The 27,039-nt window shown below is 40.2% G+C and overlaps 1 protein-coding gene and 1 long non-coding RNA gene across 2 annotated transcripts in view; one reads left to right on the forward strand and one right to left on the reverse strand.

Moving 5' to 3' along the window:
- The first annotated feature begins 575 nt into the window (after positions 1-575).
- Positions 576-27,039, forward strand: part of TSHR (thyroid stimulating hormone receptor) — a 54,893-nt gene continuing 28,429 nt past the window's right edge. Inside the window, exons 1-2 of the mRNA XM_061463742.1 lie at positions 576-967; positions 24,980-25,051. Coding sequence (XP_061319726.1) covers positions 798-967; positions 24,980-25,051 — 242 coding nt within the window. The 5' untranslated portion in view covers positions 576-797. The remainder of the gene's footprint in view (positions 968-24,979; positions 25,052-27,039) is intronic.
- Positions 17,033-25,442, reverse strand: LOC133274483 (uncharacterized). Its single transcript, XR_009745159.1, has 2 exons — positions 24,944-25,442; positions 17,033-18,470 (listed from the first exon to the last, which is right to left on the reverse strand). It is a non-coding gene; the product is annotated as an uncharacterized LOC133274483 (long non-coding RNA).

The raw sequence follows: 27,039 nt of genomic DNA on the forward strand, positions 1-27,039 counted from the left end.
ACACAGTTTTCAAACTTACACTTTTGAATTTTCAGTGGTTTATCAACTTTACATTTAGTAACCACTTTGCAGTTAGTTCTTATTCGGTGTAAAGATCTGGTTTAACTTCACTGCTTTTACAAGTGAGTTTAGTACTGGGCTTACACAGCCCCCTGCCCTCCTCCGTTCTGCAAAGGTGCTTCGTGTGTTCGGGTAACGTCGCGCTGCCGCTTTTGAAAACGGCTCGGAGGGCTCGTTCCGCTGCAGCACTGAGCCGGTGCCCAGCTCCCTACCTGGCAGCTCCCGCCGCCCGCTCTGGCTGGGCTCGGGTGGCCCGGGCAGGGCCGGGAGCCAGCTAGTTCCGCGCAGTCCCGGCCGTCCTCGGCAGGTGGCCCCGACGTCCCGCGGGGTCTGGGACCCTCCGGCCCGGGGGCAGGTCCCCAGCGGCGTGGCTCGGCTCGGCGGTGCCTCTCCGGGCGCCGGGCTCAGGGCGCTGCCGGGGTCCAGGCCCGGGAGGCCCCGAGGGAGGGGTGCCGAGGAGCAGGGAGCGGAAGCGAGGGAAGGAGGGAGGGATGACCGGCGGGGTGGGCGCGGGAGCCGGGGAGAGGAGACGGAGCGTTCCCGAAGGAGAGGGCGCGCAGGGTTTGGGGAGACCCTTCCTGTCCCCGCTGAGGGAGGAGGCGGTGTCGTTCAGCAAAGGTGCCGCCTTTTCCGAGCGGCTTTTCTCGGCGGGGCAGCGTGCTCTGCCCCTGCAGCCCTGGTGTCTCCTCCCTTCCCCTCGGAGGATCGAGGGGCAGAGCGGGAACGGGCGGCAGAAGATGCTGAGCCTCCCGGTAGCCTTCCAGTTGCTGCTAGTGCTGGTGCTGTGCAGCCACAGCACAGAGAGATGTCCTTCAGCCTTCTGCGAGTGTTCCGACTGGGATGACTATAAAATCACCTGCCGGGACATCCACTTCATTCCCAGCCTTCCAGAAGATACCCAGACCCTGTGAGTATATTAGGATGGTTTAGAGAAAATACTAGCCGGTTGTGAGTAATCGTATTTTGCAAGCAGGAGATGCTCTGAGCATCTGCCCTGTGAGTTGCTGGAGGGATAGTGTGTGTGGAGGGGGAAGTGCTGTCATTTACCTGGGCAGTACCGCATAGTAGGAACAGCAATGCGTAGGCTCCGTGTGTGTCAGGGAGACGTAGGAAAAGTGACTCTCAAACCTTATAGAGATAGGAAGAGCTGGGCTTTAAAAGTTCTGGGTAGGATGTGGGAAAATTCGTCACTGGGCTCTTTGTGGGCAAACTGAGCAGAAGGCTGGATTCTGTGTGGCGTGTTCCTAGCGGGTGAGGGAGAAGACGGAGAGATCAAAGACAGTTTTGTACTAAAAAAAAAAAAAAAAGAGTTGGATGTGCCACTTCAAACAGTTCCACGAAAGCTTCTGTGCACTTCCACAGCTTCTTTGCCAAAGCCCAACAAAAAGAATCCATGGGAACTAAGAATCCCAATATGCTGTCTAGGAGAGAAGGTACTTCAGATAAACAAAAGAATGGAGTATGGGATAAAGCAGCAAATTTGGAGCTTGCTGAAGTGCAGAGCAGTTCAAACCTAAGTGTTTAGTACCATTACAGACACTGAAGAATATGTTGCCTGGGTTCACGCTGCCAGTCCAGAAGATACATCCCTTGTTGTATGTCAGCCCCATAGAGACATATCAGATAAATATTTTATGGAAGCCGAAATGTCACCAGTTAGCTACAACTATGCAGCTAATTCACTCCTGGCTTTTACTTTTTCTCACAGAGCACAAAATGTTTCTAGTCTCCAAGGGAAGGTACTTAAAATCTTACTTAGAAAGTAAGTAGATTACTTTCTAATAAAATAAACAAACTCAAACTCAGTTGATTTAAGTGCAAGATAAAACAGTAACAGGTTGATTGGTTTATGTCTTGATAATGATTCTCAGAGCTTTCATACTTGAAAATATGAACCTTTATTTGAACTTATTTGAATAGACTTCTCAGATTTTTTTTAACACCTGAAAGTAAAGGCTTAGCAAATTGATCACATCTAAAAAGAGAGAGAAAAAATTATGCTATTTCCATTATTTATGCATGCCTTTAATTTCTTTTCTATTACTAAACTGCAGTATTTCAGTTGATAAGATTTTAAATTATATGGGTTTTGTTTCTTACTATACTTCTGTACCTTCAGTTTATTTAGTTTGAAATGTTACTGTATGTAACCTAGTACGGTCTTTGAAATCTATCATGAAAAGCTAGAAAATAAAGCAGTGTCAATTTATAGTTTGTATAGGCATTTAAAATAGTTAATACAAACAAGATCACATAATAGAACTGGATACTTTCTTTGAAAATTGCTGGTGTCATGGTTGAGCAGTACCTCTCCAGATGCAGCTTCACAAATAAAGCACTTCTGCTACTGGAGTTCTACTGTTTTAAATACCTGTTGTGATGGGGCTCTAGGATTATAAGACACTTTAAACGTCAAAAACACCCAGTGAAAGTCTTATTTCCATTGAAAAAGTAATTAACAAAACTAGCTGAGAAATATTTTTGTATTTATTTTGGGTATATTTTAATCATCTGTACCAACTGGGGTGACCACTGCAAACTTGTCAAGAAGTATGTTCTCTACCACAGTCATTGTAAGACAAGAAAAAATTCCAGATAATGACAATTACGATTTTATACTGTGTGGTAGAAAAGGTAGAACATGCACTGTTATAGTCTGTCTGATTTGAAAACAGACAGGAAAATTGACTAAGGAAACAAGGAGAACGCAGCTTGTATTACAAAGCATTTGAACTGCTGAAGCCTGGTAGACTGGACCTAATTCTGTAGTTCCTTGCTCTTAGCAAATAACGTTTCTTTCCCTCCATATGTTACATGGGAGTCATAACAATTACTTGTATCTGGTTTTTGTTCAGAGTGCTTTCAGATGATTCTGGTTGACTTAGTTGCTCATGGAGGATGAAATAAGGCAAAGAGTTATTGTGACAGATTGTAAGGTGTGTGCCTCTGTTTACATCGTGTTTTGCATCCTTCTGCCTTACAACTGGCAATGGTTAAAGACAAAAGTCTCCAAAATAATTGAAGTTTCTCTTAACCTTAAGAATAATGAACACGTCTTTGAAGTGAATTATGTAGCTGTGCATATCTGCACAATACATGTTGAAACCCTCTACAATTTTCCCCAAATCCAGCAACTTTTGTTACTTTATGTAAAGTAACTTTGCTTCTTGGTGGTTATGCATGAACCTCAAGACTGCCGATTTTAAAACTTTCTTATGTGGCTGTTCAGTTTTGTAGGCCTTGTAAAACTAAAAGACTGATGAGTCTAGGAACACTTTGCCACCTTTTCAAGATTATGAGCTCTTTTCAGTGCACAGGATCTTGAAACTCCAATTAAGGTTTCATTCTGATTATTCAATCAGGAGTGTTCACATTTCCCTACCCTACTTTAAGAGAGTAGTGTAAGCCCTTTTTTTAACAAGCCATACTTATAAGGAATTGCAAAAATACTTATTTCCAAACTCTTTTAGTGTTAAAATGTCATGAACTTTGGCCAGAAAAGTGTATGTGCTTTAAATAGCTTTCAATGTATTTGTCCAAATATAGTTCATGAAGGTACTTATCCAGGATGCCTGAGTGCACAGATATTGTTCCTGGAGATGCTTATTTTTTTCAGTACAGTACAATTTTATTTTTTTTTTCCTTTTCTGTGGAGTAAACAAAATAAGTACAAAGAAAAAGGTTTTAGGAATTACAGGCAAATCTTGTCTTGTTGCCTGGAGTTAAGGATTATATACTCATGCAATAATATGGCAAGAAAGCAGTTCTAACTGGTATGGAAATACAGTTAGAATTAATACAATTAATACAATTGTATTAATAGAATTAATACAATTAAATAGAATTAATACAATTAAAAAAATTAAATTAGGTATCAATATTTTTGTCGCATCTATAATATTTTTCATGCCTCTTTCTGCATAGCTGACATCCTGGCCTGGTCTGTCACCATTTTACCTGGCCCTTCTTTGCTTCTGCCTTTGCCTATCCTTGACTCCACTCCTTGTTCATGCTGTGGCAGTGGCACTACATGCAGGTACTGAGGGGATTCCTGCCCTGCCCCTTGGCTGGCAGTGCTTTCCTCTTTCACCAGCAAAGTGCTGGAGCAGAGCAAAAGTTGGTGCTATAATCTCCTCCATGTTTGGTGGAATATGCCAAGGAAGATCCCGGCTTTTCAGTGCAAACAGATCCAGTAGGAAGTTGGGGGTTAACAGCTGTGAAGAATTACTTACACCAAAACCCTACTGAATTTTTGTCCAAAGATATAATTACATCATAATGCTTGAATCATTTTGATGAAATATTCAGATGGTATCACTATCCTAGCATCAGCTCAACACATTTCCCAATGCTTTTCAATTTATGAATTTATTACTAGTTGCTTTTAATTATTTTTACTTTGACAATAAAACAAATAAAATTCTGCTTCTTTCATATTTGTGCTCCGCATCACCTGCAAATGCTTACTAAAATAATGTCAGCTCCCATGCCCATTCCCAATATCCTTAATACCCTTGTTTAAGTCTTATACCACTTAAGAACAGCCATAGCAAATCAGCCCAAGGGAATTCATTTAATGCAGTACCCTGTCTTCAGGATTTCCTTTCTCATAATTTCCCTTAGGTATTTACATATAGAGGTCATATGTGGTACTCTCCATTTTCATTTCACTTTCAATTATTTTTACCTACAGGAAGTTTCTAAACTAGGTGTGGTTTTGTCATTGTAGCAGCCCTCAAAGGATTGCTCTTCTGTCTCTACAGTTCTGTGTTTGTGTGTTATTTAGTTGTCTCTTTGGCCCATTTCAACATCCATCATATCCTTTGGCAATGAGTTCCACAAGTTTAATAGATGATGCAAGAATTCATTTTTGTTGTTGTTGAAAATGCCACATCGTCCTCCCATCAGTAGCTGCAGACACAACCGTTTCAGGTCAGTTTTATGTCACTTCAGCTTGCTGACAATATTCTCATCTCCTCCCTATACCTTCTACAGCAAGCCAGCGTCAGTTTCCTGTGTTCCCTCTCATCTGTGAGTGATAAAGCACTCTCATCTGCTGCCTAAAACCAATATATTTAGTATTGTACAGAAGGCAACATCTCCTGAGATCAGAGCTGTGAGTGCTGAATTTTGGCTTTTTGCTTTTTTTTTTATTAATTTCTTCTCAGAAGGGATGCTAATGAGGTTTCTATCCTGCACCCAGGTGCTATTTTCACATTGCCGCAATCAAATTTGGTTGAAATTGGACAAGAGGGAGTTAAAGGAGGACAGTGGAACTGGCAGATAAATAGAGACAAAAATAGTGCAGTCTTTAAAAATATGCACTTTACATGAGGTATTAAGCTACAATTCTGAATCTTCTCTAGGGTATTTGCTTTTTGACAAATGCAAAGTAGCTCACCCTTCAGCAGCAAGGAATCCTGACATATGTCATATTTACTGTTATTAAGGATGAGCAGGTGTGAATACCAGGATAACAAGGTGTAGTGAATCAGCTGGATTGTTTAGTTGTCCATGTTGTTGTCAGCTTTTGGTAAAAGAGATGCGGAAATTGTATAAAATATTTTACACGTTTACAAAGTGATATTTAAAATATCATAGCAATGATGCGTTGTATATTCACAAATACTTTTTTTGAACTGGAGAACAAAATATGTATGGATTGAGCAGTTTTACCTGTAACGACAGCTTCACTGGCATACATGTTTTATATGCTTAATGAGAAGTTTAGAGCACTTTGAGTTCACAGAACATACAAGTAGAGCCGAAGGAGATGATGTCTTTACTTTAGATTGAATATAAATTAAACTGATTTAAAATATTTTCCCCAAAATGTTAGTCTTAGGAATTGTCTGAAATTCAGAGATATTCTGACTTCAGGTAATTCTATCATCATCTTTTTATAATCTTAATTACTTCAGAATTAGGTATGGAGCCTCATAAATACATCTTCATAAATAACCCTGCAGCATAAGCACATAATTATTATCCCTATTTTAATGATGAAGTACTGAGAGTCTAAAAGAACAGGCAAAATACTGACATGGTTAAACAGACAACTGAAGGAAGCTATTAAGGCATCCTTCAGAAAATGGAAGTCATGCATAAATGAGGAGATTTTTGGAAACTTAAAGTAATTCAGTGGAAAAATATTTTGTACAAAACAAACTTGTAATATTATAAAAGCTCAGTATAGTCTTTAAAACACAAAGGAGGGTAAGTCTGAAAAACTAGCACACTGAAGCTTCTTTAAATCAAATTGAAAACTTGAATAGAATTAAATACCCTGAAGCAGATAATACTTCTCTAAGAGTTCAAAATGCATTAAAAAATTAAATTGCTGCATTACCCACTGTAATTATGTATGTAATTTACAGCTTAAAACAACTGTGATGACAATGGAATGAAAGGTCACAAGTATAGCATAATTACTTTAAAAAAAAGTACTTCAGGGAACACCTTGGGAACTAAATGGTGCTAGGTCTGTCTTCTTTGGAAGATTGTGAAAAAATACAAAGGAATCAATCTGGTTGGGTCAGGTGTACTGTTCTCACACTTGGATGGAGTACTCTGCTGGGTAAAGAACTGGCTGGTTGACTGGGCCCAAAATGCGGTGGTGAATGGAGCTAAATCCAGTTGGTGGCCAGCCACAGGTGGTGTTCCTCAGGGAACTGTTCAGTTCTGGACCTCTCACAACAAGAGAGACATTGAGGTGCTGGAGCGGCCCCAGAGAAGTGCAACAGAGCTGGTGAAGGGTATAGAGAATAAGTCTACAAGGAACAGCTGAGAGAACTGTGGTGGTTTAGTCTAGAGAAAAGGATGCTCAAGGGAGACCTTATCACTCTCTACAACTACCTGAAAAGGGGGTGGAGTGAGGGGGGTATTGGTCTCTTCTCCCAAGTAACTAGTGATAGGACAAGAGGAAATGGCTTCAAATTGTGCCAGGGAAGGTTTAGATTGGGTATTAGGAATTTTTTTTCCACTGAAAGGATTGTCAAGCATTGGAACAGGCTGCTCAGGGAAGTGGTTAAGTCACCCTCCCTGGAGCTATTTAAAGGTGCAGATGTAGGACTGAGGGACATGGCTTAATGGTGGACTTGGCAGTGTTAGGTTTATAATTGGACTCAATGATCTTAAAGGTCCTTTCCAACTTAAACCATTCTATGATTCTATTCAGGTACTATTTACAGTACCTGAATTTTATAGTATGTCTCCATTGTAGGCATAATGTCTTAAATTTTCCACTCATTGGACAGAATACCCTGGGGGTATTTAAAAGATATGTAGCCGTGGTGCTTAGGAACATGGTTTAGTGGTGGACTTGGCAGCATTTGTTTTATGATTGATCATCTTAAAGTTCCTTTGCAATCTAAATGATTCTATGGTTTGCATAAAGGGAAGTCTTGCCTCACAGGTATGTTAGTTCTTCAAAGGAATCAGAAACATCTGAACTGATTTTTGAAGTCCCATTTTTAAAAAAAAAAATTATCAGGAAGTACCTTAGGAAAGACTTGAGACAAATTAGCTGTTAGACATAGGAAAGAAAGCTCGTTTATGGATTGACAGCAAGTTTAAGGAAAGAGGAAAAAAAGGTGGTAACAAACTCAATTTTCAGAATACAGGGAATTCATAAAAGGACTTTTATTGGAACTATGACATCAAACAGTCTGGGTGTAGTCTGCTCCATGTTTAAGCTGTTTCTAACTTCTTTTACTACGGGTGTTGTAGTAAGCTGCTCATAGATATGCTGTGATCTTGATGAATGAACTGCCATCAATACATGACATTTTTATATCCTGATATTTCTCCTCAATAGCCTGCCATCAGCTATTATCGGTAGCTAAAAATACAAGAAACTTACACTTCCCTTTGAGTGAACCTAATTGCTTTTAGAGTAACCAGGAATTACACAGATCCATTGCAAGGAGACTAACACCTATAGTTTACTGTTTTAGCTTCACAAAGATTGATACACAGCTTCTTGACCACATGTTTTAGAAACTAGTCTCATAAGATTTCAGTAAAATGTTACCTTAATTACATTGCAAAAACAATATTTGGGTTGTGAATGGCTTATAATCTATTGCTATTTAAAAAAACCCTTTGCTTTCTAACAGCTGTTTAAGTAAAATTCACTGTATATGAACAATAATGGTAAAACATGTTACAGTAAAATGGTAGGTACTTGAAGCTTATTTGCTTCATTTATTTTCCCTTCTTAACAAGTGGTAGAGGCATAGATTTAAGGCCAGAGGGCTCATGGGAACATCTAGTCTGACATTCTGGATGATAAAATCACAAAACTTCCCAATAGGTGTGGTTAACTAGAGCTCCTTCCCACTTTCTTTTTTTTTTCTTTTTCTTTTTTTTCCTGTGGGTTTGTTTGGTTTTTTTTTTTGACTGTTCCTAAGAGTTAAATCCATGTTTTCATGGAACTGATATCAAGCTCTAACATAATGCCAAGATCTGCTTCTGAATGAAAATGATGAACTCAGAATCTGTAACTTATATGTATCTATGTATGGTTTTCTCCATGTATCATTTGCAGCTATTGACACCAAATTTCATTTACCATTTTTTTACAAGCCATGCAGTCCTACAAGAGCCTTCTGACATTCACAGTCCGCTCTTAGCATTACTACCTTAATAACTTTCTAGCATAAGTAAGCATGGTTACCTTACTGTTCATCCCCCTTTTTATGAATGTATATTAAACAGCCTAAATTCTTTCTCTGATTCATTTAGTCTTCTCATTTGCTTCCTATTTTTAACCAATAATTTATGTGGAGTGTATTTATTATCTATCTATCTATTTATTATCACAGTCTTGGAAATGAACTAGACTTTTTGTTTTTTTCCCCCTAAGAAAGATTCTACTTGTATATTGAAGTGTCCCCTTTGGGAGGAGATAAACTTGTTTTAATATGTAAAGTCCTTACATAAACATTTATACATGCTGGAAAATAACAGTGAAAACTATTTCTTAGGGAAGATCTAAGTAATGATAAAAACACACATACTACCTTAGAAACTGCTGAATGTATTCTCTTTGATCAGACTCAAAACACAAATCTATTTACCTGTGCATTATCAGCCTTAGCACAGTATTGCAGTACTATGTTTGCCATCTTTGGCATTTTACCTAGTATTCTAAACCTGAAGTGCTGTATGATCTGAAATACCAGCTGCTACAGTATCGCTTTTGTTACTGTTAATAAAAATGTCACGGATGCTGACCAGGTTTCTTTACCAGCATTTGTTAATTTCCCAGGTCCATCACTGAGGATTTTAGACAATCTGACAGGCAGAGAAAGAAGTCTTTGAAGGACTGAAGCTGGATTTTTAGTACTGCTTTGAATCCCCTATTAAAAGGGAGGGTTTGAACATCCATTTGCATAACAGTTGCACTTCTCATTCTTACCTATACTTAACTTGCATTGACATCACCACAAGTCAATTCCAGCCCATTCCTTACACTCCTCAAATAGGAAAAATCACTCAAATTACATTCATTATTTCATCCATTGTCTATATTACTGTGATATATGGACCAAAATCCTATAAATGTGGGCATTGTCCAGGGACAGAACATTAATGGTTCTTGTCTGCAAAAGTAACATATGACTGCATACAAATATAGACAAACATGGGCATCTGTAAGGCAGTATAAAGCTATATAATATATAATAACATATATAATTTATGCACGTCTGGAATAGGGTTGTGTTTTTTCCCTAAGGTAGAGCTTTGCCACTGTTGTGATTTATAATGAAAGACATTTAAGCTAAACAAATATGAAACCAAAATTACTGTTCATGTGTGTTTTCAGTAGAAATTCAAGCAGTTTTGAAGTAACTTCCTGTGTAGTTTTATTTCTAAAAGTCCTTTGGTGAAGGACGTAACAGTATTATTATGAATGTTTCTTTACATTTCCCTGTGCGCTTTCAGTGTTTGTCATACGTACAAAAAGTTTGGTTTCAGAGATCTTTCGAAATTTCAAGTATCTCTGACTGTTTATAAAGACCTTTGAGGTTTTTAAATCCTGTTTCCTTTCTGTCACATACGAGCTCAGATTTTCTTTGTCTCACAGAACCAGATATCACTTTTTTATTCAAATGGAACAGCAGGAAATTTCTTTATTTACATTTGAAATGTAAAGAAAATTAGTAACTAAAAGCATGCTGTTCTATAGTCCCTGCTCAGCTAGTGATATTTTAATCAAATTCCCTCCTTATTCCCAAACAAACACACAAAGAGTTCTTTAAAAGGACATGGTTCAAATAGCCTGTAGTGCAAACAGGGCCTGCTGAAACACTTTCACAGTCTGGGAGTCTGGCCTCTGTACTGCAACAACTTTTTAATCCATATGTCAGACTGAGAGAGAAATCAAGAAAATCGACATAAAAAAACTTGAAAAAAATGCTGTAACCATATGCAAATAGAAGAAAGCTTAGGGAGAAGAAGAAGACATCATTTTGGAGGAAAAGGGCAAGATTCTCCTCTTGTGGATCTATGGTACCAATTTTTGTTCCTGGACACCAGAAAAAAGGTAATGCTGTTACTCAGAGTTGTATTTTCATAATTAGTATAGATACACATGTTCAGAATTGTACAAGGAACAAACCTTTTCTTCTGGGCTACACAAATTTCAAAGTTGCCATCAGAACTGTCTCATCTTCAGTTGAATGCATGCGGTCACGTTCAGGCATGACAAAACATTTCAATGAAAATAGCTTCTGAGGAAGCCCTTGAATAATTTTTTCTTTGTAACCAAAGGAATTGAATTATTTTTCTAATGCTGTGTTAAGATCTAGACTTCCATTTTTTTAACCTTTGTTCACTTTATTGTTGTGACAGAGACTTTCCTTTTCCCCAGTCTGCATCAGCCCTTGTGGAGGAAGTGAGAGGAATTTAACCACTCAGAGAGGTTCTGCAGGAAAATTATATTTCATATAGTAGTAGTTCATATTACAATTTGTGGAAATTCCCTAATTAAATGGGTAAGGAGAAAACTGAATTTTTTAACACCAAGTATTTTAAACTGTTTTGGTGAGCATCTCCTTTCTGACTGATGGGTCTGAGTTGAAAGCAGCTAACTTCATTAGTTGCTGGGGGACAAGTATGTGTACTAACTCTTTAGAGTGTCCAGGAGCATAAAACTTGAAATTTATTGTACTGGGTCATAAAGAAAGCTCCATTTCACCCAAGATCCTGTCCTGAACATTAACCAAGAGCAGATAGCTGATCCAACATGGATTACCCATAGCTGCAGTCCCTCCAGAGTGTACCTGCTCTGTTTTGGGCTTCTCCAGAGCCACTCATTTTAAGGTGCTCCAGCATGACCTCAGGCACAGCCGCTGATGCTTTGAGGTGTACTTCTCCAGCATGGAGGTATACCTGCTATGGCACAGACATAGCCACAGCCACAGTTGTTTCAATGTGTACTTGCTCTGGTGTGGACTTATTCATGGCCGTAGATGCTGTGGGGTGTTCTGCTCCCACATGGACTCATTCACAGGTCACAGTCCCTTCAATTGAACACTCGCATTCCAGCCTGCCGAGTACAGCAGCATAGAAACAGCAGTGATGGCCTGGCCATCTGCCAGCTCAGGTGCATCCCCGTTTCTGTTATCAAAACATTCTCAGGCACTGCTAAGTAAGCAAAAGCAAAAGCAGCAAAAGCAAAAAGCTGCTACTAACAAGCAATAGACTAATACACAGTAAGGCAAGCAAGGCTCATGGCAAGCAGAGAAGCCTGTCAATTAAAAGCTAAAGAGCAATAAGAGCTATAAATTTGATCTAGCACATTCCAATCAAATCTGTCATTATCTCAAAACCTTCAAGCCCCATGTTAATGCTCCAAAAAGAACTATAATGGTTTAACCCCAGCTGGCAACCAAGACACACGCAGCCACTCACTCACTTTCCCTTGGTGCTATGAGGGAGAGAATCAGAAAAGTAAAAGTGAGAAAACTCATAGCCTGAGATCAAGACAGTTTAATAGGTAAAGCAAAAGCTGTGCACACAAGCAAAGCAAAACAAGGAATGCACTCAGCACTCACCATCAGCAGGCAGGTGTTCACCCATCTCCAGGACAGCAGGGCTACATCACATAGCAGTTACTTGGGAAGCAAAAGCACCATAACTCTGAACATGCCCACCTTCCTTTTTCTTCCCCCTTCTTTATATGCTGACCATGATGCCATATGATGTGGAATATCCCTTTGGTCAGTTGGAGTCAGCTGTCCCAGCTGTGTCTCTTCCCAATTTCTTCTGCTGGCTGGTGGGTAATACAACTTAAAACACCCCTGGTTTATAAACCCTGTTTCCAGCACAAGCCTAAAACGTAGCCTTATAGCAGCTACTATGAAGAAAATTAACACTACCCCAGCCAAAACCAGCAGAAGCATACCAGACAGAGAAATCTATGAGTCCAGATGGGATGCACTTAAGAGTGATGTGGAACCTGCTTGATGTCATTGTGAGGCCACTCTATCATCATTGAAAGATCATGGTGATCAAGAGAGGTTGATGGTGTCTGAAAAAGGCAAACATCATGCACATCTACCAGTAAGGCAAAAAGGAGGATCTGGAGAAACACAGGCTGGTGGCTGCTGTGTAATTTTTTGTATGGAAGTCCTTCTGTACTTTTAACCAGTCTTTTGCAGTTGCTATATATACACAACTAGTGGCAAAACAATTGCCTTTATTTTATCCTATATTTCTGTCTAAATAATTCCTAACATTCAGTTTGCCTTTTCTAACCTCTACTGAGCATCTGGCAGCAATTACAGGCACTTAGCCGTCCTCTGATTAGAAACAATAGTAGCCAGCAATTACACCGTGTTCTTACTCTCTTTCCCTGAAAGAAGTGAACCTCTTCTGATTGCTGTTTTCTGAAATTTTATGATCCTATTTGATCTTTCCTGGCAGCTATTTATAGATTATTGGCTTCATTTCAGAAACACAGCTCTTCTCTATCATCTTTGGAGTACGTGCTCCTCAAGTGCAGTTGGAGCAAGGTAGCGGGCTGTTTGGAAAGGTGGTCAGCAGATGCAGTACGTACTGCCAGGCAGGCCACTGTTTTGGGAAAGCATTATTTTTACTAGTACTTGTCAGAAAGAAATCTAGTCATGAAATACTCTTTCATCCATGGGACTCCCTCTTAGGTACCGGGGCTAAGAGGCGAAGCCAGAAGAGAAAATTGCACTTTTTCTACAGAAAAATAGAAGATTGAAGTCTTTGGTAGTCTGGAGTCCAGAAATTTTTGTCGTAATGCAAAAGATATGAAGCACATAAAGCTAGGTATCCAGTGAAATGTATAGAAGAAAGGAAAAAAATAGGAGTGACAGGCATAAGATGTCAGAGCAGAAACAATCTCTTTATGGTCTATCTTACTACCTGTGACTGACAGATAAGCTTGAAAGAGTTTTCATATTGTGCCATCGATGTAGTTTAAGTCTTTATTGAATTACACACAATTGTACAGTTAACATGCTGTCCCTGAAGAATAGCCACAAGCAGGTTGAAAGCTTATGAGTAAGATTTAGACTTGATGGAAGAATTTTTCTTTTTTATGATGAGGGTGTTGAAACACTAGAACAGGCTGCCCAGAGAAGTGGTAGATGTCACATCCCTGGAAACATTCAAGGTTCAGTTGGACGGAGCTCTGAGCAATCTGATGTAGTTGAAGATGTCCCTGCTTATTGTGCAGGGGGCAGAGGGGGGGTGGGGTGTGTGAACATGATCTTTAAAGGTCCCTTGGTTCCAACCCAAACGATTCTATGGTTCTATGCTAGGTTATAGTGTTACCTTTACTGGCTCTTCAAACTGTATGTTTAAGTATCTCCTTATTCATGAGAAAAAATAGCTTACATTTACTGTGTTGTGTGACTTAATCTTGTGTTTTAAAGATTGCTATTTAAAAGGTTGTTTTTCATTATATACACATAAGGAAATATATATATTATATCTATACACACACTAGAGATAATTGCTGTATACTTTGGTACTTTTGTTTTTATTTCAAAACAAGCCCAAAAGATTTCCATAAAATTAGGGTGCTTTGTTTAGATCCAGACTGATCACGCTCACTGTCCTCAGATGAACAGAGAACTAGTCTTATTTTAGCATGAGTCAGCAGCTCATTATCCATATAATTTAAATTGTAATGAATTTACTGTAGGATCTATCATTACTTCTACCTGAGTCTGTAGCACTGGATTTTGCAAAATTCTGGTCATTATTGTTTCCCATTGACTTGGCGTTGGAATGAGGCCTTGAGTGAAACAAACTACTTTTCTACTCTCTACATTGCTTTGTAGTTACAGTACTTTGTAAAATTTGATATTTTTCTTCCCTTCTACGGTTATGTCAATAAGCTCTGTTTCTCAGCTCAAGAGAAGGCTGTTGTGTGCTTCTGAAGTGTAATGGGTTGGAAATTTAATGTCAAAAGAAAACAAAGTAATGAAAACTGACTGCAGTAGCAATTCAAGATTCTGTGGTGTGTAACACTTACAGAATCAGTCTGTTAAAAGACTGTCGAAATCTTCCCAAAAATAGAGGGTTTTACGTCTGGGGTTTTAAGTCTGGTGTAAACCACTTTTTTGCTATTAACTTGATCAAAACTAGTCATTTCTACAAAGAAAGGATAAAAATTAGTTTCTCCTGCCATATCACCAGTGCCTTTTGTGACAATGTGTTGTATTTTCATTTAAGTGAACCTCTTCTTAGCATCTACAAAAGAACTATTTGCAGTCCCCCTCCTTTTCTGTTGAACAAGTTATGTGTGTAGTTAAAGCATACTGAAGTAATACTTGTTTCTACTGGGAATGGGAATCATAGAATGTTTATGACTTTTTGTTTGCACTTGTATAGTTCCCAACACTTGCTGGTTTTCCATGCCATGAGACAGGAAATTTAAATGTTACAAACATGAAAGAAATGCTACTGACATGATGACTGATAAGCAATGGAAACCAAGTTGTATTCAATATTCAAAAAATATTGTTTTGATCTTCAGTAGTCTCTCTGGTCCCCTTCTGTCACTCATTCCTGTTTTGTTGGGTTTTTAGTTCAATATTTCACAGCCCATCTCAGCTTGTTAGGATTAAATACCTCTGATTTGTAGGCATTTAAATGTCAGCCTTTCTTCAGTCCTGTTGGTTTAGAAATCTGTTCAACAACATTAGCAACATACTGTTTTGCTGGTAAATAGAAGGTAACATTGAGTAGGGCCAGTGCTTCCTGTAAAGTCTTCATTTTTTACTCAAATTCCAGCAAGAAGCAGTGGGTGATTACAAACTGAACAAGAATAAGCTCCAACATTGTGGCTTGGTGTATTATGTTTGCTATAAATTAGCAAGTAACCAATCTGATTTCTTGCCTGTCAGTCTGACAGTGTCCGTATGCACCTCAGTTTGTAGGAAGAGGATATGTTAGTGCTAAGAACTTACTTTTAATACAGAGTCATCCCAAATGCTGACCTGCACACTTTCATTTTGAAAGGATCTAGTATGTCTTTAATTTCTTAGGGCTGGGCCAGTTTTGAATTTATGTTATTCTTTCGGACTGCTACTTAATTATAGGAAAGTAGCTATGTAGTCTTCTAGGATAGTCAGAAGCAGTTTTCTACTTTTAGAGTTATTTTGCCGTCAGAGTCTTTCCCCAGCTTCTACCTTGTTGGTAATACTAGCATTAGACACTAGGTGGTAATCGTCTTCTGGTAAGCTTCACTATGTGAAATGTCTTTTTTTTATTGCTATTTTTGCACCACTGAAAGACTATAATGCATTTATTTCAGAATCAAAAAGGTAATATTTTTGTTTGCTTAGTTTGTGTTGAGTTTAGTTGGATACAAAATCCTAGAAGTTAGTGTGTCAATAATTGTTTACCTAGCCATTACCTCAGCTGTTGTGGTTATTGTAAAAGCTGAAAGGTCATTGCTTGTTACAATTTTCTCAGAAATATTAGTATGTAAAATTTCTTACTTAGTTTCACATATAGCCAATTGACATCATCGTGTCATCATCCCCCCCATCTTCCCGTCCTGTCCCGTCCCATCCCGTCCTCCCCTCCCTTCTTTGTGGAGAGTAGTTCATTAAAATACCTGTAGTTATTGTTGCCACGATTTAAATTATAAATCATGTTATTTTAATCTGAAATTCTTTGGATGATCCCCATTTATTTATGTTTTGTAGGCAGATTTTTAAAAATCTTTTAAAATAAAGAGGCTAAGTATGTAAAATATGTATTCCCTAGTAGATCTTACTGAAGCAATACCACAGTTACTGCTGAGGATGTTGTTAAAATCATATATCTATATATATGTTTTGACATATTTCTGTATTTCTCAATGTAGAAAATGTGAAACCATTCATGTTTGAGGACAATGTTGGTTTCACATGTTTTTTTCACTATTTGCCTCCAGCTCCTGCTAAAAGATAATGTCCACTCAGTGCCAGAATGGCCTAGTAGATGCTTTTTGCTTCCTTATTTAGGAACTTGAAGTAGCTGCAGGGATTGCTGCAGAGGGACTGCAGCTGAGTGAGAAAGTTTTCCTTCTCCGCCTATTGCTTGAGCAGGTCAAGACCCTTGTTACCGACCATTTCTGAGTATCTGGGTGTAGCAGTGGTCCATGAGAAGGGACAGTGGAACCATCAGGACTGAGAATGGGAAGGGGAGAAGTCATGGTCAGTGTTCTTCAAAGAAGGAATGTTCCCTCCCACCACCCTCTCGCAGGTGACAGATAGGAAAGACATCCTTCTGCTGCTGCCCTGTCTTGAACAGAATCTCAGGCTTGGAAAGCAAACAAACCCTCCAAAACCCCACAACAAACCCCAAAGTCCTGAGAAGCTTGTAACTAAATGTAGTTGTAAAAATCTTTTTAAAAAAACAGTGCTTTCCATAAATATTATATAATACATTACTTATGCCTTCATGCTATTGTAAGAACTTCAGCACTCAGTCAGAATTCATCTGCAATGAGAAATAAAGCTTTCAAGTGATTTAATAAGCAAGCCAAAGAGCAATAGAATTTTTTCTTCTTTAAATTTTCACATTTACACCTATAAGTTCTCACTCTAATAGTATTTTGGCTACATTATGGATGCTGTTAGTGCTAGTTATCAGATGAAAACGTGTAACAGAAGGGAGTGTATAAATCCTACATTTTCCCCTGGACTTTTTTGCTGTAACACAAGGCAGTAATAGAAATGAAGTAGCCACAGTCAAGTGAAATAGCCTCTACATCTCTTGGTGTTTCTCTGTTCCTGGTTGCTATGTAGCTCTGATATTCATCAATATCACGTGTTTGAAAATGGTGACATGTAAGAAATGAAATACCTACCAAATTTTTTTGTTAACTTCCTTATATTCTCTATATCACTTCTGTAAGTCACCGGCCAGATTCTATTCTTGTGCATATGTTCAGTTGAAAGAGAACTAGGATTATGAACAGTTTCACTTGAATTTTTCTGTAACTCCTTAGTACTTGTCTCTAATTGTATTTAGTATTCAATGAAAAAAAAAAATCAGCTATGCTATAATTCTGACTTAAGTGCACAAGGGGAAGTGAGAAACTCCTGGCTTCTGAGATGTAATTATGGCTTTGTTTATTAGTGGAGTATTTTTGTGAACTTGTTTTTTATTTCTATTATTATTACTTATGCCTTGTTTTAAGCCACCTGTAAATTGTGTATTTTAATGGATTACTATTTATAGATTTTTTAAAGTGCAGTCTAAATAAGAAAAAATTACTGTGTTACAACAGAATATACTAAGGGCAATTAACATCATTATTTGCAATGCAATTAATGCTACTTGCTCAGTTTACAGGGCTGATTCTAGTTTTACCATCTTATGCCTGGCCTAAGCCGCCAATCTTGTGTCTTTAAAGTAACAACTCACAGTTGCTAGGTGAGTGTCTGTAGTACTTGATTTTTGAGCAAGAAACTTTTTACATTCCTGGTTGACAGATGTTTGGGGCAGGGGAAAGCAAAAATGTTAAGTTCTGCACAAGCAGTCCAGTAAGTTTCTTACCAGTAGTCCAGGTTTCATTTTCTTGATACATGAAATGTAAAGTCTTTCAGGAACATAGAGGCTAAACCTTTGGTGCAAGTATCAAAACAGAAAGAGAGTTTTAAAAGCTTCAAACCAACTTTCCAACCTATGAAACTAAGAAATGCAAACTAAATGTCACCCTATGAGACCAGAAATGTTTTTCTGAAACATTCTCTTGCCATTTTAAAAACATTTCATTTAGCGAAAATGTGATTGCGTTCTTTTATATCTTTGCAAATATTGATAGTATGTTTGCAATGAACATGACCTCAGACTTTGGGTTCTTCTTTTTGAAAGATTTTATGGAAGGAAGATTGAAGTTTTTTTCTGGATTTAATAGAGCTTTTAATCTGAATGAGGAAAAAAAAGGTAGAAATAAATGGTAGTATTCAGGGTAGCACAAGCACAATTTTTTCATTAAATGGTATTGAACATTTTCATGTATGTTGTATTTGCCTTAATATAAAAAGGATATTAAGTGAGCCTATTAAATACGTGCTTATAGCTACATTTTTTTCTCACTTGGAAAAATAATGTGTATTTGCCCAGTGAAGTTTTTTTTCCTTTTTTTCTGAAAAAGCTTACTTTCTTCATGAAGATACAGTGGCTGGCTGAATTCTGGACTTTTAAGACAGTTGGCAAGCTTGTGATCTTTAGATGCAGCTAGACTGGGCTAAACTGTAACTGTTTTATTTAAATTACTCTCATTTTTGATCCATCATAGACTTCACTGATTGCTAATTTTATTAGCTTCTCTTTTTCCCACTCCTGAGAATTACTGTCCATCCCACAGCCTTCTACATACTCACGGCCCCTAGCTAGTAATTGCCCACAGACTCACACTTGGCAAACAGAAACTGAAGCACTGATTTTTTTCTTCAAGGTTTTACACTGATTTAGGAGGTAGCTTAAAATAGCAACAATGCATCAGCCCACAGGTTTGTAAAACTCAGAGGGAACGGGAGCTTTGTGGGTGGTTCTGCACAAAGGTTAGTTTTAAAGTTTGGCCCTGGCTCCAGGCCTGTTGCATTCACTCCAGTTTATGGCCTGCATAATCACTGACAGCGAACTCAGGCAGTCTGTTAACACAGCAAGTAGTTAAAGAATGGCAGCTAACAAACATCAAATACTCTGCTGAGGCGAGCAGCTCGAGAGAGGACGCCTTCAACACCGGGGCGAGGGGGAGATCAGCGACCAGGAGCCTCAACTCAGAGCGACGAGAGCCACCGAGGGAGCCTCAAGTCCTCGACAGGACCTGCCCGGGAGCCGGCAGCTCAGCTGACGAGAGCGAGCAGCTGACTCACACGGGGCGGAGCCAGGAGCAACGGCGGCACCAGCCCTGGCTGGGTGAAAACCTGACCCAGGGAGCGCGGGCAAGCTGGGTGGGTGGAGGGAGTTTGAGAGGGCTGGCGGGCACTCGCCGTATGAGGAGGGCCAGGCCTGGGAGGCTCCTCTGGCTGACCCGGCTGCGGCCAGCGTAGGCACCCACAGGGAGCCGATGAGAGGGGAGGCTGCAGTGCAGAGCTCGGGGTGTAGAGAGTGCCTGCACTGGTCTGGTCTGGTGAGGGGAGGGTGCACAATGGGCAGGGCTGCACTCGGTGCTCCCTGGTGGAGGTCCTCCTGCAGCAGGGGCTGAGCTGCGGGATGCTGTTAATAGACTGCGAGATGTCAGGGAGGCTGAGAGGAAGCAGGAATGCCTGCTCCAGGCCCAAACTGTGCAGGGGCCTCGAGCTTCACCTCTACCTCATGGAGGAAAGAAGGAGGCCGTTAACCCAGGGAACCTGGGAACTAGTAACAAAAAAAAAAAAAAAAAGAAAGAAAAGGAGGAAAAGGACAACCAAAAGCAAGGCGCTTCCCTCTAAATCCCCTGTCCCCACGCAGAACCGCTTTGCTGTCCTGCAGGGGGCTAATGAGGAAACGCACTCGCACCCGAAACAGCCGGCTGATGCCCTGGTAAAGATCTCCACTGGTGCTGCCAGGAAAAAGCAGCGGGTCGTAGTAGTAGGGGACTCTACTTTGAAAGGGACAGAAGCACTCGTCTGCCGGCCAGACCCCGTCTCAAGGGAGGTGTGCTGCCTAGCAGGGGCACGGGTCAGGGATGTTGCAGAGAGGCTGCCTGCTCTAGTAAGTCCCACGGACTATTACCCACTCCTGGTGATCCATGTGGGTGCTGGGGATATAGGTAGTAGTAACCTGGGGAACATAAAGAAGGACTACAGAGCCCTGGGGGAGGTGGTTAGGGGCTCTGGAGCTCAAATAGTCTTTTTGTCAATTCTCCAGGGTGCAGGGGAGGACCTAAAAAAGCTAGGAGGATTGGCCAGGTTAATAAATGGTTAAAAGGGTGGTGTCATAGTCAGGGGTTTGGGTGTCTTGAACACAGGACGCATGTTTCTAGGCCAGGTCTAGTGGGGGCTGGTGGAGCTGGTCTGATATTGGTAGGAGGCTTGCCAGACTGGTCAAGGAGGCTTTAAACTAAATGTGTTGGGGGACGGGGGCATCATTCCATCCCAGCACACCCAGTCAGTTGCCAGCACCTAGAATAAATGCTTGGAGCAATGTAGAGATATCCCAGCCACTGAGCCAGCTTCATTTGGAGCTTGGCTCAGATGCCTCTATACAAATGCCCATAGCATGGGGAAAAAACATGGTGGGATGGCTCCTATGACTGGAGTGTAGGAATGGAAGGTTACAGGCTCTTTAGAAAAGACAGGCCTGGCAGGCGGGGAGCGGGAGTTGCCCTTTACGTTAGGGATAGGCTGGAGAGTATGGAACTCTGGGGACAGGTGATCAGTTAGCAGAGAGTTTGTGGGTCAGGGTTAAAGGGAAAGCAGCAATGGGAGCTATTACTGTGGGGATCTGTTACAGACTGCCTGATCAAGAAGAACCTGCGGATGAAGCACTCTATAGACGGATAGGAACAGCCTCACACTCACAGGCCCTTGTTCTCACGGGGGACTTCAACCACCCTGACATCTTTTGGAAGGACGGTACAGCCTGGCACAAGCAATCCAGGAGGTTCCTCAATTGTGTGGAAGGCAACTTCCTTCTGCAAGTAATAGAGGAGCTGACAAGGAGAGGTGCCATGCCTGACCTCGTGCTCACCAACAGGGAAGGGCTCGTTGGAAATGTGACGCTCCAGGGCAGCCTTGGATGCAGCGATCATGAGATGCTCGAATTTGAGATCCTCAGGACAGTGAGAAGAGCGTGCAGCAAGCTCACTGCCCTGGACTTCAAAAGAGCAGACTTTGGCCTCTTCAGGAACCTGCTTAGTAAGGTGCCATGGGATACAGCCCTAGAGGGCAGGGGGCCCAAGACTGTTGGTTGATACTCAAGGATCACCTGCTACAAGCTCAGGAGTGTTGCATCCCAACTAGAAGGAAGTGCAGCAGGAGGGCCAGGAGACCTCCTTAGATGGATAAGGAACTGCTGAGGAAAATTCAGATGAAAAAAGAGGCTTATAAAAGGTGGAAGCAAGGACAGGTGGCATGGGAAGAGTACAGGGATGTTGTCCAGGAAGCTAGGGACCAGGTTAGGAAAGCTAAGGCCCAGTTAGAATTAAACTTGGCTAGGGATGTTAAGGATAACAGCAAGGGATTCTATAGGTATGTAGCGAAGAAAAAACAGACTAAGGACAACTAGGAGACCAGTAACGAGTGGTGTCCCTCAGGGATCTGTGTTGGGACCGGTCTTGTTTAACATCTTTGTTGCTGACATGGACAGTGGGATTGAGTGCGCCCTCAGCAAGTTTGCCGATGACACCAAGCTGTGTGGTTCGGTTGATACGCTGGAGGGAAGGAATGCCATCCAGAGGGACATTGACACGCTTGTGAGGTGGGCTGATGCCAACCTCATGAAGGTTAACCATGACAAGTGCATGGTCCTACATCTGGGTCAGAGCAATCCCAGGCACAGCTACAGGTTGTGCAAAGAAGAGATTCAGAGCAGCCCTGCGGAGAAGGACTTGGGGGTGTTGGTTGATGAGAAAATGAACATGAGCCAGCTTCAGTGTGCGCTTGCAGCCCAGAAAGCCAACCGTATCCTAGGCTGCATCAAAAGGAGCGTGACCAGCAGGTTGAAGGAAGTGATCCTGCCCCTCTACTCTGCTCTTGTGAGACCTCACCTGGAGTATTGTGTGCATTTCTGGTGTCCTCAACATAAAAAGGACATGGAACTGTTGGAACAAGTCCAGAGAAGGGCCACGAGGATGATCAGGGGACTGGAGCACCTCCTGTATGAAGACAGGCTGAGAAAGTTGGGGCTGTTCAGCCTGGAGAAGAGAAGGCTGCGTGGAGACCTCATAGCAGCCTTCCAGTATCTGAAGGGGGCCTATAGGAATGCTGGGGATGAACTCTTCAATTAGGGACTGTAGTGACAGGACAAGGGGTAACAGGTTAAAACTTAAAGAGGGGAAATTTAGATTAGATATAAGGAGGAAATTCTTTCCTGTTAGGGTGGTGAGGCACTGGAATGGGTTGCCTAGGGAGGTTGTGAATGCTCCATCCCTGGCAGTGTTCAAGGCCAGGTTGGACGAAGCCTTGGGTCAGATGGTTTAGTGTGAGGTGTCCCTGCCCATGGCAGAGGGGTTGGAACTAGATGAACTTAAGGTCCTTTCCAGCCCTAACTGTTCCGTAATTCTATACATGCTACATGTGTTTGGTAAGTTGTTTATGTAGTAGGTGTATTACATCAACTTGGAGTCTTTTAGCTTTACTGACAAACTTTGATATGTTTCACCTCGCAACTGAGTTTTTATCTTGAAATGGGCTGTTTCTTCCCTTCTTCTGCCTAAGATTTCTTTCTACTTATACTTTTCTGTCTCTCATTCTTTTGAGTATGCTTATAAACACATCCTGTAACCCGTATGTTTTTTTGTCATATTTGCAGAATGTTGGTGTATCTTTAAGCTTTAGCAGATAGGAAGAAATATCATACTCCCACTTACAGCCCATACGATACATTTACCAGACATTCACTCAAACGATAGCCTTTAAGTCTACATTTCTTGTGTCTGTTCTTGACATATCAGGAGCCTTGTCTAGAAATTTATAAATGCAGAGTCATTTCATACTACAGCAACTTCGATATAATTCATTCATAAATACTATCCAGAATTTCAAGGCTTTTCTGATGGGATGTGTAAATTCCAAGTATGTCAATAAAAGATTAATGTGAGCTTACTTAGCCCATATGTAGCTCAAGAATGATGGGTCTGACTCTGCTCATTATCTGACAAAAATGGAGAGGGATGAATATCTGACATAAGAGCAGGAGGTCAAGAAGAGACTTAAGATGGTGTTTAAATACTTGCTTTTCTAGAACATGGAATTATGCATAAGTGATAGGTTTAGTACTAGTGTCAGCTATCTCAAAGGCCTGGAAGTACAGACAGGTGTTGAAACACAACAGCAAGATCAGCAGCCTGCGCTGGACTAAGCAGCTGTTTTTCACAAATACTTTGTCTAAGACTGTGATAATAGAAAGAAGCAGTAGCATGAAGTGGAGGAGGGATGGAAGAGGACTGGCATGGGTGTCAAGGTACCACAGGTGCAGGGGAATAGGCAAGTATACCTCTGAACCAACTGGTATTTCCGTTGCTGAGGGTTTGATGGGGGTGGGAGCTGGGTGGATTGAAGTCAGGAGAAACATCAATCCACTGTTGGAAAAATAGAAGTCTAGGTTCTTCTTGTTCATTCTTGTAACAAGTATATGGAGCAGGAGAGGTATACTTGGGAAACAGACAGAGCTTTCTCTGTGGTGACAGTAGTGTACAGTGTCTTAATTTATATTTTTACTCAAGATGGAATTTTTAATAATTTCTGCAGATATTTTTATTTCTTATATGCGAGTTCCAGAACCCTGATAAATCTTAAGATAATATTTTAGTCTCTGTAAACCAAATATAATTACTATAATCAGATCCTTCACATCATGAAACAGAATACAGAATGAGGATATCGTCCTAATTTGTTTATTTTCTATTGAACTATTCTTAAAGAGAAGCTATGGGAAAAGCTTATCATTTGTTCTTGGTTATTCTTCAGACTATTCATTGACTATAAATTATGTAAGTGTATTCCCAGATGTACTGAAAAACAAAAGATTGCCTCACCCAGCAATGAGAGGTTGTAATTATAAGCTTAAATGACATTATAGGCTATTTTTCCAAAGCATTTCCTCCATTTTTTGGAGGAGTCATTTTGCTAAGGATTCATTCCATTAAGAACTTTGCTGTTGAAAAGTATCTATCGTCCTTAAATATTGCCTGGTTTTCTGAAACGTCTTGCAGACGGGTAAAATACATAATTCTTTTTCTCTCCTGAAGAGCATCTTTAAATGGGCTTAAGCTAAAAAATAGCAATGTACATTCCATCCCCACATCAGAAGCTTAGGGAGGAAGAATGTTGTCCTTATTACAAAGTATATGGAGAATTCTGCGAAGGTAACATGCAATTGCTCTAATTCAATTTTGGATGGAATACCTAAATTTTTTTACTCAGAATAAAGGATGTGGCATCTTTATGGAGCCTGAAATCATTAAAAGTATGTTTAAACTCTGAATACTTCATTTACTTCAACAGGAAAAGATGTTTGCTGATCATGCTCTGGAGCTTTGGAAGGTCCATCATTACCACTGAAGGCTGAGTTCCTAGGAGAGATGATGCAGAAGGTTGTAATTTAAATTGAGGGAACATACCAGTAAACAAGCCACATAATGAAGGAACAGGAATGAGGCAAAGATGGAAACACTGGGAAAAGAGAAGAATAGAAGTATGGGAGCAGAGGTGGAGTTCTGTGGGACTTTTTAATATGCATTTGTACTTACCAAAGGATATTAACTGCCAAACTTTTATTTTTATAGGAGGTTTATGGAGACTCATCTAAGAACAATTCCAAGTGATGCTTTTTCCAATCTCCCCAACATCTCTAGGATGTAAGTTCTGTTTCTGATATTATTCTTTTAGCTCTGTTATTTAAAATCACTTTCCTTCTCCAAAATTCTTTGTGTAGAATCTTCTGAAATGAAAATATTCTTGCACCTTTACTACCCCACCACTTATATTGTAGAGCTGCAGGTAATAACCCCATTGTTTATAATCTGAACTAACTATAGGAAGGCATAGTAAGTATTTTTGGATAAGAGCACACCTGTATTGAAGTAGATGTGATAAGGACATAAAACTTGCAAAATATGAGAAATGGTTTCATTCATAACAAATGAACATATTCTATTGCTGGTCCTGGCTAAAAAATTGTTTCCTGCTCCCAGCATCATTTGTGATTCATTTCATCAGAGACTCTGGGGCATTTCTAGACTAGGGATGGACATTAGTATTTGTGTGATATGAGACTCCATTGAGTCACTTCTTTGTGTGTAAACACATGCACGGATACAACCTACATATATGCACAACCAGCAGCCTCTACCTATTTGCTTCACATCAAAATTTGTCCCATTGAAAGTAGCTACCCTTGCACTGCACTGCTCATCAATGTCAGCAATCTTGAGACAAAGTTGTCCCATCTTTGTTTCTTCTTGTTGGGGGTTGGTCCATAATCTATCAACCTGTGCATGGCTATTTGATGTAGGGAACTTCTCTGCCATCTCCCAGTTCACTCCCTAGAACCAGAGAGTCATGTAATTTAGAAGAGTCCTCTGAAACCCTCTAGTCCACCCTCTGCTCAAGGTTGGGTTAACTATGAGGTCCAGCCAGCTTGCTTAGGACTTTATCCAGTCTGATGTGTGCACTGTCAACTAAAGTAACTACCTCTTTCAGAAAGAGGCTCACAGTTTTCTTGCTCAGCCTTTTATTACTAATGCAATATTCTCTGCTACTCTGTAACTCTTCTTGTTGACCCTGACATTCCTTGCAAGTTTCAACTTGAGCTGAGCTTTGGCTGAATGGCTGAGATGGACAAATACTTAAGAATTTATGAAACAGGACTTTGGGGGGACATAAAGGTCTGCCCAATTACATTTTACAGTTTCATCCAGGTATATTGAAATAATGAATTTCTAAAATCCGTATAAGTAACTGTTCTAGAATATCTGTGGCCTCATTTACCATATCAGTTTAATCAGATAGTGTATTATTTTATTATTGGGGGTGGGGGGGAGAAATGTCCCTAATATGATCTGTAGTACCATATATAAACCCAATAATCTTTGTTCAAAACAGAGTTTTAGTAAATGTAGAAAGATGTCAACTCTTCTTTGGCTTCCAGTGACACATAATCCATTGCTTAGACAACTTCAGATTTTAATATTCTCAAATGGTAATATTTATGAATTTGTAAAAGCCTTGCATTTACTGCCATATGCAGATCTGCTTCAAGTCCTGTGTTCAGGCTCTTTCTGAATGGGCAGTGGCGATTAAAGTGTTATCTGCAAACAGACTTTCTCTAAAGCTGTACATCTGGTGTTTAAGCTATGACTGTATTTGCGATGGGTGTTGAAGGCGTTCTGAAATCCTGCAAATTAAACACAGCTGGTAGGGAGAAGAGGTGCTGAATTGTAACATGCCTTCAAAATGGGAATTTAAAGATGCTTTCCCTCTTCTTCTGATATAGCTCCTTCCAGTTCTGATTGATTGCTGTGATTTTTATTTCTTACATTTAACATGTTGTATTATGTGTTAATTAACCAGAGCCCAGAGGTTTTTGGAATCACTCTGAACACTTGGAAGTAAATGCTTATGCAACATTAATACACATTTATGTTTGACATTCTTGTCTCATAAGTCATTTTGAATGTATCTGTGTGGGGTTTGGGTGTTTACCTAGATTACACTAAAGCAAGTAAAACTACTCATTTCCCTGTCATCAGTGATGATGTGGTTTAATTAATGTACACAAATACATCTGATAATGAAGCAGAAGTGTGTTAACACACAAAATAAACTGTTTCCTCCCCACTTTTGT

The sequence above is a fragment of the Pezoporus flaviventris genome, unplaced genomic scaffold, assembly GCF_033815535.1.
Source record: "Pezoporus flaviventris isolate CSIRO_AGI_PZ_B2104156 unplaced genomic scaffold, CSIRO_AGI_Pfla_v1 ptg000036l, whole genome shotgun sequence".
NCBI classification, from domain to species: Eukaryota; Metazoa; Chordata; class Aves; order Psittaciformes; family Psittacidae; genus Pezoporus; species Pezoporus flaviventris.